General features: G+C 38.3%; 1 protein-coding gene across 13 annotated transcripts in view; it reads left to right on the forward strand.

Annotated features, from left to right (window-relative positions):
• Nucleotides 1-15,453, forward strand: part of gphnb (gephyrin b) — a 100,174-nt gene extending 84,721 nt beyond the window's left edge. For 7 of the 13 annotated variants that reach the window (XM_065963632.1, XM_065963636.1, XM_065963637.1 and 4 more), the window contains 13 exons: nucleotides 1,686-1,823; nucleotides 3,732-3,824; nucleotides 5,847-5,902; nucleotides 6,489-6,647; nucleotides 7,050-7,108; nucleotides 7,828-7,980; nucleotides 9,520-9,651; nucleotides 9,941-10,028; nucleotides 11,083-11,156; nucleotides 11,350-11,417; nucleotides 11,566-11,669; nucleotides 13,141-13,237; nucleotides 14,133-15,453. In XM_065963632.1, coding sequence (XP_065819704.1) covers nucleotides 1,686-1,823; nucleotides 3,732-3,824; nucleotides 5,847-5,902; nucleotides 6,489-6,647; nucleotides 7,050-7,108; nucleotides 7,828-7,980; nucleotides 9,520-9,651; nucleotides 9,941-10,028; nucleotides 11,083-11,156; nucleotides 11,350-11,417; nucleotides 11,566-11,669; nucleotides 13,141-13,237; nucleotides 14,133-14,266 — 1,355 coding nt within the window. In that variant the 3' untranslated portion in view covers nucleotides 14,267-15,453. Of the gene's footprint in view, nucleotides 1-1,685; nucleotides 1,824-3,731; nucleotides 3,825-5,846; nucleotides 5,903-6,488; nucleotides 6,648-7,049; nucleotides 7,109-7,827; nucleotides 7,982-9,519; nucleotides 9,652-9,940; nucleotides 10,029-11,082; nucleotides 11,157-11,349; nucleotides 11,418-11,565; nucleotides 11,670-13,140; nucleotides 13,238-14,132 lie in introns of all 13 variants that reach the window. The other 6 variants (XM_020628132.2, XM_065963641.1, XM_020628116.3 and 3 more) reach the window with 5 other exon arrangements.
• The last annotated feature ends 2,866 nt before the right edge of the window (nucleotides 15,454-18,319 follow it).

Genomic DNA, 18,319 nt, shown 5'->3' on the forward strand with positions numbered 1-18,319 from the left:
AATAAGAGAGATCCAGAGAAAGAGAGAGAGGGGGAGCAGATTACATATTAGTTACACCTTGCTTTGTTCCTTTTACCTTTTGAAATTATTAGAAGTATTATTAGACCATTCAGGCTGTTATCGAACCCCTTAAATATCCAGAAAACAAACAGCCATATTTCCTTGCCAGTCCCTGCACACAGTGTCCAAATTGTGTGGCAACATTAAAAATTGCATGTGTTTATTTCTATAACTGGATGTTTTGGGATTTTTAGGAGTCCTTTACTGCTAAAGCTGCAAACCCAGTGTATTCGGATTAGCTGCAATGTCTAAGTAGATTTTTTTTTAAGACTTTCTGTGGCTTTAAGGCTGAAATATTATTCTTAAAATACTTCTTAAATACACCAGAGATAGTCGAGTGGTTCAGTTTCCTGCCTTTGGAGCCCTGCTGATGCCTCCAGTGCCTTGAGTCCCTGCAGAGTTCTCTGTTCTTTCCCGTCCCTCTATTTTCCTTTCAACTTTCAAACTGTCTAAATTAAGAATTAAAATGCTAAAAAGAGAAGTTTTACATTTTTCAGTTTGCCCTATATTAACTTTATACCATTTGATATCCGTTTCAGGGTTATATTGCATATTACAGTAATTGATGCTGTCTCATACTAAGCCTTTCTACCACAACTAGAGTGTTAAAATGATACACACATAATCCATCAGATCAAAATATGTCTATTTGAGAGGACCAGTGACAGAAAAATATTAATAATGTTGTGTTGTGATAAATTATGTAATCTATGTAAATTATTTAATGGGGTTAGGGTACAAGGTGACAGGTTAATTCTTTTATCACTCAATTTGTTTTTGATCTTCCTTAAGACTCCTGTGCTCCCTCATTGTATTTGGGTTTTCAAAATAAGAGTTTTAAAAGACGAAACCATTTTAAAAAAATCAAAATTGACAATAAGAAATTAAGTCTTTGAATTAAAACATAATTAAGACCCCAATTAAAACAACTTCAAAAAATTCCTCTCAAATAAACAAAGTTAACATAACTTTGTAATTTAAAAGAAGGGAAAAGTCCCTAAGGGGGTTCGGGTTAGGGTTACTGACCCTTACTTTTTGTTAATCTAGACAAAAACCCCAGTATCCATATGCAGACCTTATATGATATAGATCCTGAATTCCGAAATCTTTCTTTGACGACCAGTACAGCTGTACTTTTATTGGTCTGCTCTCACAGATTTCCTTAAAATTAAATAAAATGAGATAAATATCTTGTATGCACAGTGAGTTTTCTTGTTTTGTTAAGTCCCACACAGCAAAAGCACTTCTTAAGTAGACAATACAACATCAGTGTAGATGTGAATTTGATGAATATATTTTTGTTATATATTTCATTAATATTTAATAAATCGCTGTGTTGCAAAGGCAAAGCTTTTATTTTGGTAATTTGGAAGTTATCTTAAGTTTATGTTAAAATGTTAATATGTTAAAATGAATATCGCTCAAAATATTAATATCAGATCACTTTTTTAACCTTTAACATACAGTACTGGTTAGTGTATCACGCTGTACTTCTGTGTAAAATAATGAATGGTTTTCAGTGCGTTATCCTGGACAGAGGCAAGTCATGCTGTTTCTGTTGTGCAAACCTTTTGGATTTTGTGGCACCCATCTTAAAAGTGGATTCATGTCACGTGTTTTCACAGGTCACAGTGCGGTGGACATCACCAAGGTCGCCCGAAGGCACCGCATGTCCCCCTTCCCCCTCACCTCCATGGACAAGGCCTTCATCACTGTGCTGGAGATGACCGCCGTCCTGGGCACTGAGATCATCAACTACAGAGGTAAGGAGGACGAGTGATTGGTTATCTTAAAACTTGGATGCTGTGGAGTGAACATAAATTTAGTTTGCACCCACTCAAATGTTCTTTTATCCTCATTTTGCACATTAGTATCTCCATTATAACTCTCCATTATGTCCACTGACATTAGCCGCTGAGCACGCTGGGATGTGAAGGTGTGACAGCCTTCAGGTGGATGTAGTTACTCTTTTACAACATTTATTTTTAATTTAGATAAAACAGATCATTTTTGGGTGCAGCGCCCGGCCTTTTTCATGTCTCTTCACTGTGTTTTTATATTCACAATCATTTATGGACATGAAAACTCTGAAATCCAATGGACCCATTGGCTTTTTGTCAATGTGACCATTGTCTGCAGCATTTGTTGTGTAGTTCGCTGAGGATGTGATACTGACTGAGAGCATAACAGGGTTTGGAAGTCGAAGAGATTTCTGATTCACATTCATTGGGGTTCACTTTGTTATTGCTGGTTTTTGATTGTAAAAAAGTACTTTAAAATATTCCAGTTTAATGCATCTTTGTAGTAGTATTTTGTTTTATGAACTTGAATGTCTATAAACACTCATACAGGGATTCAAAGATATGTGAACAGTGATTTTAAGCACCTGTGGGTCTAGTCAGCCTTCTTGCAGTGTGCTGAGGGGAACACCATCAGGATAAAGACCAGAGGGAAAAACACACATTTCTACTTTATCACTGCAGACGATATAAAGTGAAGATTGGACGCAATAATGGCCTGTGGCTCATTGGGTTCTAGATCCATGACAGTAGAAAAAAAAAAAAACCTCTTTCTTTCCCAAGGTGTAAAGTGTTGTTTCATGTTCTGGGAGATTGGAGTGATTTGCCGGATTTGTCGGAACACTGCTAGGAGGAGGAAAGTGGGATATAAGGGAGGAAATGAGAGATGAAATATTTAAAGAGACAACAGCTGGAGCAGCTCCCCTGCTGGACTGAGGTCTGCATCTGTGTGTGTAAAGTGCTGACTTCATGTAGTGTAGTGTGTTGATCGGTGTGTGCCGTATTTTTCCAGATCATAAGTGTGGAACTACCGGGATCTACCTCTTGTTTTTTATCGAAGAAGCATGGAAGGAGTAGCGTTTGTGAAAAATACTCAAAAATATCTCAGATAAAGAAGATGTAAAGATCCGAGAAAAACATGTGAGATGCGTTATTTACATTTGCTTGTTATGACTGTTATCTAGAAAGCTAATGTTTGTTTGTATGCATGTGTGGGAGGATATATGGTTTCATGCCTTTTTTTTTTTTTTCCTTTCACTGATATCAAAGCTTAGATCTTGATATTAACACCCACATAATCATAGAATAAAGGCTCTGGGAAAAGCTATATATAGCCACACAGCAGCTTAAAGTATTTTAGTGCCAGGATTTTCTCCTCCGCCCACTCTCTCACTGTCTTTTCTGTCTTTTTTTCCTGCCCTCTCTCTCTCTTTTCTCTTTCTCTCTCTCTCTCTCTGAGCTTTTGTCTCGCTGCAGAGTCTCTGTTCTTCCTACACAAATGATTCCCGGGTGTTTTTAAGTTGTCTGGCTGGTGGAAGTGGTTGAAAAAATTGGATGGGGACACTTGCAAGCCTCCACTTGTTGTATGAAAATAGAAAAAAAAGAGAGTGTTTGTGTCTGTGTATGTTGGTCAGGTGGTGAGTCATGCAGAGAGATCCTGATGCGTGGTGTCACACTCTGTCCCCCTCTAAAGCACACATACATATATACACACACCTCCGGCTCATATGCCCCTCTGTGTCTTCATCTGAATCAGATGCATTTCCTCTTATTCTCTCCAGTTCTCTCTCTCTCTCTCTCTCTCTCTCTCTCTCCCTCAGACCATAGCTCTCCGCCCCTCATCACACTCATGTTCTTCGTCTTCTCCCACAGATGGGATGGGTCGAGTCCTGGCTCAGGACGTTTATGCCAAAGACAACCTGCCTCCCTTCCCTGCTTCTGTTAAGGATGGTTATGCTGTGAGAGGTAAGCACCATCACGGCAGGACGTTTATTGAAATAGCGTCCTGTTTGAGTCAGTGTTGCCAAATACATGTGCAAAAAAAAAAAAAAGATGCAAAGTGCATGATTAAAGTTATGGAAGAATAGTCACTTATAAACTGAAAAGGTAATCCAACCCTGGGCCTTTGTTTTGACTTTTTATTGGGATATAATCAAAGAGCAGTAATGGAACACAAGCTCTGCAGACAGTTTCTAATTGCTGTTTGTTTATTTATATCTAACCTTAATTTTATGTTTGAGCATAGAATTCCCAAATAAAAAAATAGGCGACAACACAGGAATTAGATATAACATGAATATAGTCTCCAGCTATCTATCTAGCTATCAGATAAATTCAGGTTAAATTTACACCTAACTGCCTGTTGTCACTGTTGACCATTAATACAGATACATTTTATTCTCACTGGTCACCAGTACTACCTTACTGACAAAATTATAGTCTATAGAGGTCATTATTTAATATTAACATCTAACTATACAGTAGGTGTAACTTCTGCCGAGTTAACTTAGCTAGCTAACTGATTCAATGATTTGGCTATTTCTTAAAAAGGTTAGTTTCTTTCAAAATATTTCAACTATGTAATTCATTCCTAATTAAAGGAACTATCTAACTGACAGAATAAAAACTGGCTTGCTATATCTCAAAAAAAAAAAGATTAGAAGTCACTAAATATGTAGGTAGCCTATTGTAGATACTGCCTTCTATCCATATGAGCTAACCAAGCTTGTTAAGTTTGACTGAGGTGTTAACATATCTTGCATCTAGGCTAACTCAAATATGGTTACACTGATAGTATAGAAACTTTGAAGATTTAAGATGAAAGTTTATTAAAATAATACAGTATATTCAATATATAAAATACGAAATAGATAATTGGTTTATTTCATAGAGATTTTAATTTGAATTCCTTGAGCTGCACCACCTTTTTAAAAGGTTTTTTTTCCCAGAGATCCATGGCAAGGTTTGTGAGTAGTGGGTGACGACATGCCTGAGCATTCTGGCATCAAGAGCCCGAGTTAACCTGGAGAGCATGCAGACTGCTTGTATAAAGTATGAGGAGCAGAAGCCCACAGGTCTCTCTGTCCTGAGGGTCCAGCACCTGCAGAGGCATACGTGTGCAGATTCTAGAGATTTGAGTGAATTGACTGAGGGAATGGATGGAGACAAAAACATATTGCTTTCTGTACAGGGAGTGTACTTTTAAAGTGTCACTGGAGTTAATGGAGGGAGAGAAGACAAACTCTGAATAAATTATGCATACCAATCATAGTTTACAACTTCCCACTGACAGCATCACCTGAAGAGAAGACTGCTGTTTTTCTGTGCTCAAAGCATGCTTGAGTTTAAAAAAAAAATAGGAGTTAAAAACATGTATGTTGTTTGCTGACACGCCAAAAACAGAAAAAGCTCGTTCAAAAGAGATCAGGCCACATGCAGGGAAAGAAATAGCATGAAGTCTTAGTGACAGACAGCTTCAGTGAATTAAGGCATGAAAACGTCAATGGGTACTTTCAAGTTTGAAATGTGTTACGAGGGTCTTGTGTTAAACCTCAATACTTCATTCCTTCTTTTTTTTGGTTTATAAATAGCAGAACAATAAGAACGCTTGTGCATTTTCTGTTTTCTCATTCATTTAAGTCCGCAACTTAAGCTGTAGTTTGCGTATTTTAGAATGGGAGACCTGATTTTAAATAGATTTTAAAAGATAGGGGTACCTTATTCACGCTATGGTGTGACTCAGGAGGCGTTATAAAAAGTATGACTGATGAGTAAATCAGTGTAAATACTGTGCAGGTCTGTTTATAAGCAGGTAAAGAAGTCACTGTTTCTTCCTCCCCTTCTCTTTCTGTTTGTTCTTCTGCAGTCCACTGAAATAAAATAACTCAGCTAGAGGACACACTCCTACACACTCGCACACACACAACAACAAAACACAAGTTCTTCTACACATGTGAGTAATGCTTTTAAATCTTTCTTTTATTTCAGCGGCTGATGGCCCAGGCGACCGCTTCATCATTGGAGAGTCCCAAGCTGGAGAGCAGGTGTGCATGCATGTCGACACTACTAGACACACACACACGTTTATCTTTTCTAAAAGAAAAAAGACCAGAACACAGTCACACTTGTGCAAATGTTCAAATAAACCTGTGTATGAAATGAATTAACCTCACTTTTGTCCTTCACCTCACACCGTGCAATTACCTGAGCTGTAATTGCACACCAGTGTGTTCCCCCACAGCAGATGATGAAAAGCCCTTCACCCCAAAAAGCAGGGGATTACAAAGTCAAAGTGCTTCTTAACTTCGAAATAGATTTAACCTCAGAGACAAGAGCGAGCTGCAGAGATTTATCGACTTACTCCACCTCTCGTCTTAAAATCAGCACACATGCAAACACTTACTCTAGATTCATGCTTTCATTATGCTGAGCTCAGCTTCTTAGTCTTCATATCTATTGTTTAACATGCAGTGTAGTGGTTGTTGTCATTGTTTCTATGTTTTCTGGGCTCAAAGCTGTCTTTAGCTAGATGATTTTTGTGTGTGTGGACAAACTTTTAAAACATCTTTAATGGTTTATCTTCTTTGTGCATTGGATATAACTATAAGTTATACTTGTGTCTCCGTACAGCCCACCCACACAGTGATGCCTGGCCAGGTGATGAGGGTGACGACGGGTGCACCCATCCCGTGCGGGGCTGACGCCGTAGTCCAGGTGGAGGACACCGAGCTGCTCCGCGAGTCTGAAGATGTAATTCTGACTTCAGGTCTTTTTTTTAACAATAAACAGGTGGGGAAAAGTTAGAATCACGCTTGTGGTCAACTCAACACAACCAGCAATCACCCTGTGAAGGACATTCGTAACTTCTGATTTACAATAACGTATTTACAGGTACTACAAAGGGTTCACACCTAGCCAATAAAAATGGATTCTGGTTGTTTTAAATGTCACTGAGAAAGTTACTTTTTATTCTTTCTTTCTTTATTTATCTTACTTTCTTTTCTTTTCTTTTATTGTATTGTGACAATTATTTTGATTGTATCTTTATATCTGTATCATTTTAAACTTCTAAAATTAAATAATCACATGGAATAAGTTGAGCCCAGACATGAATAAGACTCGATGTATTCTGTGTATAAAAAACTGCACAGACACACTGTGATGGCTCCAACAGCTGGTTTTGTCTTTCAGGGCACGGAGGAGCTGGAGGTACGAATCCTTGTACAGGCTCGTCCCGGCCAGGACATCAGGTTTGTAAATTATTGAGAAATGTAATTTGTTTTACCAAATACCATGGCTGTGTTTGACAAAATCTTTGTGTTCATCTTCTATTAAGCAGTGTCAAACTGCTGAAAGATACTGCAGAAATATAGTCTGAAAAAGACAACTAAATATATGACTTATCTTTTGGGCTATACTGCTGGGACCTTTTTTTTTTTTTTTGATCATATGATGATGATATCTAATTATTTTTATTAGGATAAGCCCCTTGAGATTTATCATCTCTTTTTTAAGGGGGTCCACACAGAAGACAATTCACAACATGACATGATGGTGAAAAGTGACAACAACTCAATAAGAGAAAATAAAAGAACGGAAAAAAACTATCAAAACAAAGTTAACAATACTCAAACAGACAACAAAAGCAACCCACTAAGATAAACTAGAGAAGTGGATGAAAACATTACAACCAAATGATGGCCAAAATGACCAGGAGTAACAAAGGAGAGAATATGAGCGGATAATATGAGGATCTTCTTAATTCTTACAATAAACTTCTACCTACAATAGACATAACTTATCTATAATGATTTCTCTGTCCTCTAGGGTCTCTGCTATGTTTCTGTATTAACCTTGCAGCATACAGCTACTCCAAATATGAATTCAAATCATGTATTTTCCTCCCTGCATTTTCCCTCTTTCTTCCTCTCTTTTCCTCTGAACTATTGTCTCTGCCGTCCTGCCATAGGCCCATCGGTCATGACATTAAGCGTGGAGAGTGTGTGCTTGCAAAGGGCACCCACATGGGCCCGTCTGAGATCGGTCTCCTAGCCACTGTGGGAGTCACAGAGGTGGAGGTCCAGAAATTCCCTGTGGTGGCTGTTATGTCCACAGGAAACGAGGTAAGTGTCAAGAAACAACACATGAATCATTCAGGATGACTATTCGGACTAATGTGAGGTTTCTTTCCATTTGGGAAATTATGAAACAGCCTGTTCTTGTTGAGGCACATTAAACCTTCTTTTCTTTGCCTGCAAACACCAGAACAACAGTCGGGGCTGATTATGCATGCAGTTTATCATGTGTGCTTTCATTCCGGTGGGATTTTTTTCTTATTGTCAACAGGTGGCTTCTTTTTAACATTAGGATCATATTTGTGTAATTTCTGTGTGACAGATGTGCTGTTTAAACATCACAAGGTGTGTAACCTTCACAGAGATCCTCATCAGACCCCAGATACCAATAACACCTTGTTCTTTGTTCTGTGCTGATATGTCTAAATTGTATAAATTAGTCGTGAGGCACCGACATCTTGGCTGTGTTCCAATACTTGAAGTGGTTTCTTGTCCTCAGCTCAACTTCTTTAGGCAAGTCTGCTGTAAGGAGAGGAATAGATATGGTTGCTTTGACCGCTCATTTTTACCGGTGGCAATGCTAAGTCATCCATCTAGGTTTGAAGTTTATTTAGTGTCCTAATGTAGCGTTGATCAAGTGTTTACATCTTCATGTATACAGTAAGTCTGCCTGAAAACCCATAATGAACCTGCTTGATGACATGTATCTTAGTTTGTGGTGTTTTTCTCTTCCTTTAATGACCGCAGTGCTTCATGACACATCTTCATCCTTCAGTCTCCCCTTCAAAAAAACTCAACATTTAGATTTGTAGTTCTATTTATAAAAGTAAGGATGAAAAAAAATGTAGGAATAAAAATAGAAGACTGCGTGCGCGAGGTTTTCCTTTAATTTTGAATGAAAACTATCGCACATTACACTTCATGAAAGTCGCTCGTGTGGCCTGTAAATAATTCATGTAGAAACAGATGATGATCTTTATAATTTATCATCTATTTTTGCTTTTTGCTTTTTTTTTTTCAATGAAAAGATCCCTCGTTTAGTTGCTTAATGAAATTTACAAGTCACCCTCACAAGTTTTACAAGTCCAAAAAATTATTGTTTTGTCTTTCTGACAGCTTGAAATGCAAAGATATTCTGTTTACAGTGATAAAGAATGCAATAAAGAGGTGAAAAAACACATTCGAAAAACTTGATCCAGAGACCATGGTTCCTTTTTTTTGGGGGGGGGGACTTGGTTAATGGTTTGACCAAAAAATTGGCACTCAATGCAGTGAATCAACACTTAATAGGTGATATTATTGTTTCGTTGGCCTTTTCTTCCCAACCAGTGCACTTAGTACCAAAAAAAGAGCTAAATATAGAAAATATGACAAATACAAGTGTCTCACCTTTATCACATCAGGCTGAATTGTTTTTTCCCCGACTAAGCAAGACAAAGAGATGCTATAAATATTTAAAGAATAATATAATATACAATTACATTACAATGATATATCCAGGTCTGTTTTTTATTTACTGTACATCCACTTAAAAGAACAATAGTCATTGGAGGTATAAAGGGAGTATCTGTGTTTTTGCCTGATTTGTCGTTACAGCTGCTGAATCCGGAAGACGACCTCCATCCAGGGAAGATCAGGGACAGCAATCGCTCCACCCTGCTGGCTACTATCCAGGAACACGGCTACCCCACCATCAACCTGGGCATCGTGGGAGACAAGTACGTCTATTCTCATGTTTATTCTCCCATACAGTAAAGTGATGCACAAAATCCTGATTTACCGTATCCCAAAAAAAGCTCTTCATTTTCTTTTCCCCTCCATTACTTCCTCTCCTGTGGGATGCTCAATTAACATGTGTCTGTGTGTGTGTGTGTGTGTGTGTGTGTGTGTGTGTGTGTGTGTGTGTGTGTGTGTGTGTGTGTGTGTGTGTGTGTGTGTGTGTGTGTGTGTGTGTGTGTGTGTGTGTGTGTGTGTGTGTGTGTGTGTGTGTGTGTCTGTGCCCTGCAGCCCCGATGACCTTCTCAACGCTCTGAATGAAGGCATCAGCCGTGCTGATGTCATCATCACCTCAGGAGGAGTGTCTATGGGAGAGAAGGTATGACGGCAGGGCAAAGAGAGCACATGTCCAATCGTGGCATTGTGTTTTACTGACACCTAGTGGTGGAAAAAAAGAATGACAGCCTTTCTTTGAGAAGAAATTAAGAGGCACCTAAAGTCTTGCTTTTAGGTGCTGAATTTTCTGAAACTTGTATTTTTATGTTATTATTGATACAATAAGGATGAAGAAGGGGATGTTTTTTTTGTTAATGGTTTTAGGATTGATTTAAACTCTCTAGAACAGCTGAAGATGTTGTGGCCATGTGCATTACCTGTCAGCCCCTGTGTGTCCAATCAGACTTAAAGCTGTCCGTTAACACTTACTGACTTTGTTTCCTCTCCGCTGTAGATCCTTGCTTGTGTAATAATTACTCTCTGATGTACGTCACTTTGGATAAAAGCGTCTGCTAAATGAATAGTAGAATTGTAGACAATCAAAAATATTGGATCACAAATTTTTTTGATGAGTTTTTAGCTGTTTATGAAATGGACTGAAATGAATACTGATGTTCCTTAAAGACCTACAGTGGCAAACAGTACAATCAGCGTCAAGCTTTATTATCTCTATATTTTTATCATTACTGCCTGAAACCACTGCCAGACATGTCAGGTGAAGAGTTTAGCGGCATGCTAAGAAACCCAGCCTTTGTTTTCATTCTCCACGGCAAAGATTCACAGTGAGAGATAGATTTTACGATCAAAAAAAGCAGGGGGAGATTTTTTGTTCAAATGTACTGTACTCATGTATGAGACAAGATGAGCAAAGAGATAGTGGATATAAAAGACATAGGAGGACACTTTAGATCCCACAGGCTGCCAATTCACACAGACTGAAAGTTCATCACAGGCGCTTTAATTTAGATGTTTCTGTTCATTTTTAGTATCCACACAAATTAAAAAAATACATTCTCAAACATCGCCATATGGTAAGGGTCCAATTTTGTGATGACCCTTTAAAAGTTGTTGTTTTTTTTGACAGTTTGGGTTTTTCAGTTGGTTAAATGTGTGTCTTCATTATTTGTCTTTTGTGTGTGTGTGTGTGTCTTTTTTAGGACTACCTAAAACAGGTGCTGGATATTGATCTCCATGCTCAGATCCATTTTGGTCGTGTATTCATGAAACCAGGGTAAGGGAAATGTATTCTCATGACATTTTTTACAACCAGAGTTTGAAATAGAATGAGTTTTAAGTTAACAAGGTTATCAGTTGAGATAGTAGATGTACATTGAAGGCAAGATGTAGAATTTAAAGTGACTAATAGTAAAAACACTGAGGACTTTGTAGAGGATTCATTTTAATTGCTACTTCTCTCTTTACAGTCTCCCAACAACATTTGCCACCTTGGACATGGACGGTGCTCGCAAACTAATCTTTGCCCTCCCAGGTAGTGTGTGAAGTTGAGAGTAAGAGTGATTCACTCCGCTGTCCCTGAAGAGATGTTACTCATATATTTCTCTCTCTCGCTCTCTCTCTCTCTCTCTTGCTCTCTTTTCTCTTCTATCTCTCTGCTCGCTCTGTCCTCCCTTCTGTCCTAGGAAACCCCGTGTCCGCTGTTGTCACCTGTAATCTTTTTGTCATCCCTGCCTTGAGGAAGATGCAGGGCATTTTGGACCCTAGGCCCACCATCATTAAAGCGAGGGTAGGATGCATGGTGGTGGGTGGAGGGGGGGGGGGGAGCAAAACTGGTAACCTGACTCAGTGAGCAAGACACTCAAAGTTCATAGTCTGTGGGTGGTTACAAAAAGTGTGGTTTTGGGGGTTTTTCGCACAATAAGCTGTCATAGTCTTTGTGAAATTATGCAGGTTTTTGTCTCTCTCTGTAAAAAAAAAAAAAAGATGCCAGTTTTTTATCTCAGAAAGGTCAAAAGTTCATGTTTGTGACTATTTGAGCACAGATGCAACAAAGTACAACAGAAGGAAAATATAAAACCTGAATCTTACAATCATGTTTGCATGAAAGTTTCAGGGTGTATCATTGCAGTCCATTGCATCTTAGCCCTCGATTTAACACTATTTTCATCATCCGCCTGATACATATGTATGACCAGCATGTTTTGCTTCCACTTGGCAGAGGAACCAGTCACGGCCCACACTGACCTGCAGGCCTGCTCCCTGCTCAAGAATATTCATAATCATAGAGAAAAAAAGAAAAAAAAAGAAACGTAATATCAAGCACAGTGAACAGCCCCGGCTCGTGTCCCCAAACTAGCAGCATGGAGTGAGAGGTCTGGTCCCCTGCCATCAAGGGTGCTATCCAGGGATCTCTGCTACATCATTTGCTGTTATAAAGCAGTTAGAAAATCAACCTGAATGCATTACTGCCACTTAGCGGTGGGACTGATGGGCCGAGAGCACAGATGTAGCCAGATAATTTCCCTCAGCAGATGGCTTCAGACCCAGGTCAGATAATGTTCTGGAAAATCCTCCACAGCTGCCAATAAGTCGGAAGAGTTTCCGCTGCTTTTATGTTGCCTATTAGGAAATGTGTAAAGTTTAGAAATGTACAAAAGAATTTGGCAGAATGCGCATCTTTCAGCCTGGTGAGTCACATTTGGTGAGGCTCCATTTGCCATTCAGTTATTTATTTTTTTGTAGCTGTATTATTAAATCAGCTTTATTGTGCTGCATTCATGTGTTAGACGGAAATTTGTCATCCAGGACTTCTCTCGTTCTGGCGGAAAATCAATCCTCGAGGCTAATGCTGAACAAACGTGAAATGTGACAGAGCCCGAGCTTTGGAGGGATTTCTGGCAGAACTTCACAAGTCAGATAGGAAGTGAGAAGAACAACTTCTCTCGTGGCTTTCATTGAGGTCATGAGTCCAAAGCTTTACCAGACTAAAGTCCAGAAAAGGTGATCGGATTTACACCTGAAGCTATCTTTAAGTAGTACAGGTAGATGCCTGGTGTTGGTAAATAAGAACACTTACATGATGGAACAAGCGCTTTTATTTTCAATGGAAACATTTCATTTCCTTTTCTAGAAATCTTTTATGCCACACCAAAGACATCCACCAATTAGATAAAGAGGAAAAGACGTATACGGTGGTAGAGATGACCGGTTTACATATATCATTAAAATGTACATTTTATGTTTCTTTTTTTCTAAAGTTGTCATGTGATGTGAAATTGGACCCTCGCCCTGAATACCACCGCTGCATTCTGACATGGCATCACCAGGAGCCTCTGCCGTGGGCACAGAGCACAGGTACCAAAATCAAAGCCTCGACCAAACTGTACTATGATGGATTGTGTATGACACAGATATGACATCGTGTATTTGTCTTGAAAAGAACTCTCTTTTAAAGGAGATTAAAATCTCAAGTGAGAAATAAGTATGATTTATTTGTCTATTGATTAACTTAAAGAGCAAGGAAAGTTTATTTATAAAGCACTATTGATACATACAAAAATTCAAAGTGCTTTGTATAGTACAAAACTAAACAGTGGGAACATTAAAGGCATTAAAAGAGATATTATATTGAGCAGAAATAAGACATTAAAATATCCAAAACAAAGAAAGAAAGATGACATTAGGCAAAAAAAATTGTATAATTAGTGGTTAAATTAAAAGAACCAAGTGAAAGAGTAAAAGGAAGGAATTCAAATACAACATGTATTCAAATACAAGATCACTTAAAAAGTAAAAAAGCAATCAAATTAAAATAATTAAGTATATGTAGCTAAGAAGTGATTGAACTTACGGTAAGGCCGCAGTAAATAAAAATGTTTAAAGAGCTGTTTTAAAAGTGCTCATCCATTGAGAAGGCATCAATTGTCAATGTATCACTCCCCGTCAAGCAAGGAATCAAAAGGAACAAAATCTATTTTAAATACATATAGTTGTTACAGTGACAAATCTCAAAATGTACACATTGATTTACACCCTGATTTACCTCATATGAACATCTGCCCCAAAATGTATTCCAGAGAATAAGTGGTGCATTTTTTTTGAAGTGCTAACTCATAGAATTGATCAAAACTTTCATACTGTTTAATTTTGATGGACTGAAACACAATGCCATTTCCCAGTCTCCATCCTAGTTAAGATTCTGAGTCTGAAGTATTTTGTCCCCTCCGTGGCCCCCTCCTCTCTGCTGCAGGGAACCAGGTGAGCAGCAGGCTGATGAGCATGCGCAGTGCTAACGGGCTCCTGATGCTACCTCCCAAAACAGAGCAATACGTGGAGCTGCACAAGGGCGAGGTGGTCGACGTCATGGTCATCGGCCGGCTATGATGTCGTCACAGAGGGACGGAGCGTCGGCGTCATATAGCGAGGGTTGGAATGGGTGGTTCACGGTGCATGTCCACATATCATTGACTATTCTGTAATATGCAACGGCACAGCTAGTTTTTATTGATTTGGATAACGTTGAGGTATAGTCAACATCTTGATCACAACCTAGATACATATGAAAGAATTAATTTAAAAAGATTATAGTATTTCAAACAAAGAAAATATAACTTTTAATGAAAAAATCTAATTATAAAAAGAGATTTATTCTGTAATATATTATTATGATTATTCTTATTATTATTATCATTATTCTTCTTATTATCATTATTATATTAAGGCAACTCTGTTCCTTTCATTGCAATTGCTTTGTGTGTTCAATGCTAGACCTTATCTATAGCAGTAGCATTTTAATAGACAGCTGTAGGTGCCTGCCAGGACAAAAAAAAAAAAAAGAAAATTATTATTTTCTCATCTTTAGTGGAAAAAAAATAATCAGTTTTTTGAAAAATGAAGAAAACATTGAGGAAGACTCCAGATTCCCCATGGTGCTCAGCTAAGAGGAAGAGGGGGCACATCGAGACCACTTCCTCTTTCGAGCGCCCATCAAGGTGACACTTCTGTTTTTCTCTCATTAGTATGCATCATAATGGCTTCACAAAGAGCTTTGCTTGTTGTTTATCTTGTGAGTCTTGTTTATGTGCGCAGTGCCAAATGCCTGGGCAGGGGGGAGAGCTGGTGTTGGGATGGGGAGGCGGTGGTGGTGGAGGGAGGGAGGGGGGAGGGGGGGGTGGGAGGGGGCACACCCCAGTCTGCCCAGACCCTGAAGCTTCCTTATACTCACGGTGACCGGGTGTAAAACTCCGCCCCAAACTCCCCTCAGGGGGCGAGCTCAACCTGGGAAAAATAATCTTTTATTTGAACAACTATTTAAGAAATTCAAAAAAAGAAAGAAAAGAAACAGCTTATTTAAGTGCTGACAGCCTTTTTAACCAACTTCACAAAAAATGTACAGAAAAAAAACGAGAACCATATTGTACAGATATATGTGACCAGCACTCCTAAGGAAATTATTAAGCAATGAGGAGACATTGAACAACGCTGTACTATAAACATTTTCTGTAATGATATGAAACTGATGAAAGAGACTAAGATAATAAAAATCCTTGATCATTATGTAAAAAAAAAAAGTTCTTGTTGGGTTTCCTTTTTTAATAAAATATATCTAAAGAAAAAAAAACAGTGACGTTCTTCTTTGGTGCTAAAGTTTGCTAGCTAGAAGCCTGAAGGTTAGCAGAGTGCATGAAGTGAGAATGAACGAGTCGTCGTCTTAACTTCCTCAAACCACGGAGTTAGACTTTTATGAGCAAAGAGTGGAGGTGGAAACAGTCTTCAGTGTGAATACTGTATGTTTAAGTATAATGTGATTATGTTCATGTTTGGCTCTGATTGAAAGATGATGTCACTGGATAAAAGCTTGTGACCCGATACAATAAAAAGCAATATGTGTGTCCCCTGACCCTAAACATCATTTGTACCACAGCTTATTTGACCTGCAGTGCAGTTTATTTGTAAGCAGTGACCTCTAGTGGCCGTAGTGACAGTAACAGTATAAGAGACAAAATTCATAATTTACAGCACTCAGGGATCATGAACTCATCTAAAGAACAAAAGACTGTCACTAGGGAGACTCGTAGGATTCCAGTCCTATTGGTCCTCGTTTGTTTTTTTTTAAGGTCAGTATAGAAGTACTTAAAACACACTTTCATCACAGAGGTCACTAGCATACTTTTCCACACAAACCAGAATCTTTCTTCAGATCTTATGAAGGTGTTTTTGTGTATCAACCTAATTAAACTGCTACCATATTCACGCTGCTAACCCAAGTTCCCCGTGTCTGTCTGGTGCGAATGTGTAAAAATGAGGATGCTGTGCCTGCCATCATGGAGCCGTGTGTGGTATAAGAGGCTGTGAACAAGTATTTATGAGGTTGTAGGGGTAAAGGACTCGCTGTCTTTCCTCTCCAATTAATCATTTGACCCCCTCAGATCTATCTTGGGACACACTCGGAGGGGATTAAAGCCATAGGTTTACAACCTCTGTACAAAACCACATTTAAAGTACTTGAATCCTGCCTCCTTTAAATGAGCTGTAACAAGGAAATACAATTGTGACAAGTGTATTTGCTGATAAAGCAGTGCCTGATTACTTCTTCCACTGCTACTCCTTAGAGAAACAAAAAGGAAACTGCAGCGTTGGGGTGAATCGCTGCGGAGCAAAGAGGGTTTTTAACCGCCTCTCTTTCTAGGAAGGTAAGTATTGAAGAATCCGGAACTGCCGGCAGAGAGCCTAATGAGGAAAAGAGGTTAAGCACAGAGGTGTCAGAAAGGATTAACTTAATAGAAATACAGGAGAAAAAAAAGGGCTGCTTCAGGCTTTGGTGTAGATATTTCTGAGGCTGCATGAGATTAGACAGTTTCTGTTCTGCTCTGTGAGGTGAAATGACAGAAGATCCCATTAGTTGGAGATGATTAATAGAGCTGTGACAAGAACTAAGTTTAATTCATCTCTGTGAATAAAATGTGTGGAACGTAAGAGGATCAGTACGAAGATGATTGCAGAGTATAACAGAACATTCTTCGTACCCTAAAGTGCATTGAGTGCATGTTTATTTATTAGAGGATACGCTGACAGGGGAACACAAGATTTACCCAGAATTGTATCTGAGCTACTCCATTCTTTTTCCCATTCAAATATATATTTTTGTACTTCTTCAGGCCCTTAGTGTTAAACATGTTGCCAGGATGAATATTCATATTGTAAAGTCTGCATACATCAGAATGGCCCCACATCAATGTGGCTACACATGAGGAAGTACTTGGGAAATATTTAAAAGTCAAACTTGTATATATATATTTTTTTAAATATATAGAAAAAATATTACATCATATTATTTACAAACTGAAGGGTTGGACTGTAGATCAGGAGTCAACATTTAGAAAACAATATATTATGCACTGTTAGCCAGCGATTGAAATAAGTAGCCTTTATTCTTCATTTTACTGTATTAGCCTCTTCAGGTAAAAGCCTATTTGTTATTGTGCTGTTTTTTTACTTTTGCAGTAAGTTTATTTAATTGTTGTAGCCTATTGGTGCTTTTTCTAAAGGAAAACTTCTGAACAAGAATTTAAAAAAACAGATATAAAATTTAAAAAACACACATCTTTACCACTTGCAATGTTCAAGTTTACACATTAATGCATCAATAATTATTATAGACTATTTTGAATCATGAAAATGTTTGCTTTAAGTGCTTAAGTAGGCCTATATTTGAATTGCTAATGATTTTGGAGTTATACTTTCAGTACATTTTGATTGCAGGACCTTTATATGGGGCACCTTTACATTACTTTATAACCAGTGGTGTAGTGCAGGGTATACGTAGGTATATGGAGTATACTCACTTATTTTTCAGTCACCCTAGGGTATAATCACTTCTTAATCCTCTGTGACTGCTCAGCCTGAGCTACACATGTGCAATGACACAACCATAGGATTCAGTGCATTACATCAGGGATTTTCTCTCCTTTTTTTTTGGCAACAAAAGGAACAGGAAATACATTTTAAAGTAAGATTGCTTATCTGTAAATATTACAACATAACTTATTACTTCAATTAAAAAAACCAAGTCATGTAACTTGTTACTATAAAAAGTAATCTGAGTACACAATTGGATTGCCTAGTAACGTGTTAACCCCCAACACTGCTTAAGAATAAGTTCACTCAAATGAATAACTAGTTCAGCTGAGGAGCTGTTATTATAAAATCGCCTCCTCTTCTGCCACTTGTGTTAATTTCATAGCAATCCACGCTCCCTTAAGCCAAGCGACAGAAGATGAGTGTCAATGTGCAAAATCAAAAGGCCCAATTTTTAGGTAAACCAAATATGCCATAGGAATCTTACATGTCACTGTTTATAAAAGAGGCTGTCTATCCTCTACTGGACGGGCCACTTAAAAAATGAATGTTGGGGAAAATGTAGAGTATACCCATTTC

The sequence above is a fragment of the Labrus bergylta genome, chromosome 15, assembly GCF_963930695.1.
Source record: "Labrus bergylta chromosome 15, fLabBer1.1, whole genome shotgun sequence".
NCBI classification, from domain to species: Eukaryota; Metazoa; Chordata; class Actinopteri; order Labriformes; family Labridae; genus Labrus; species Labrus bergylta.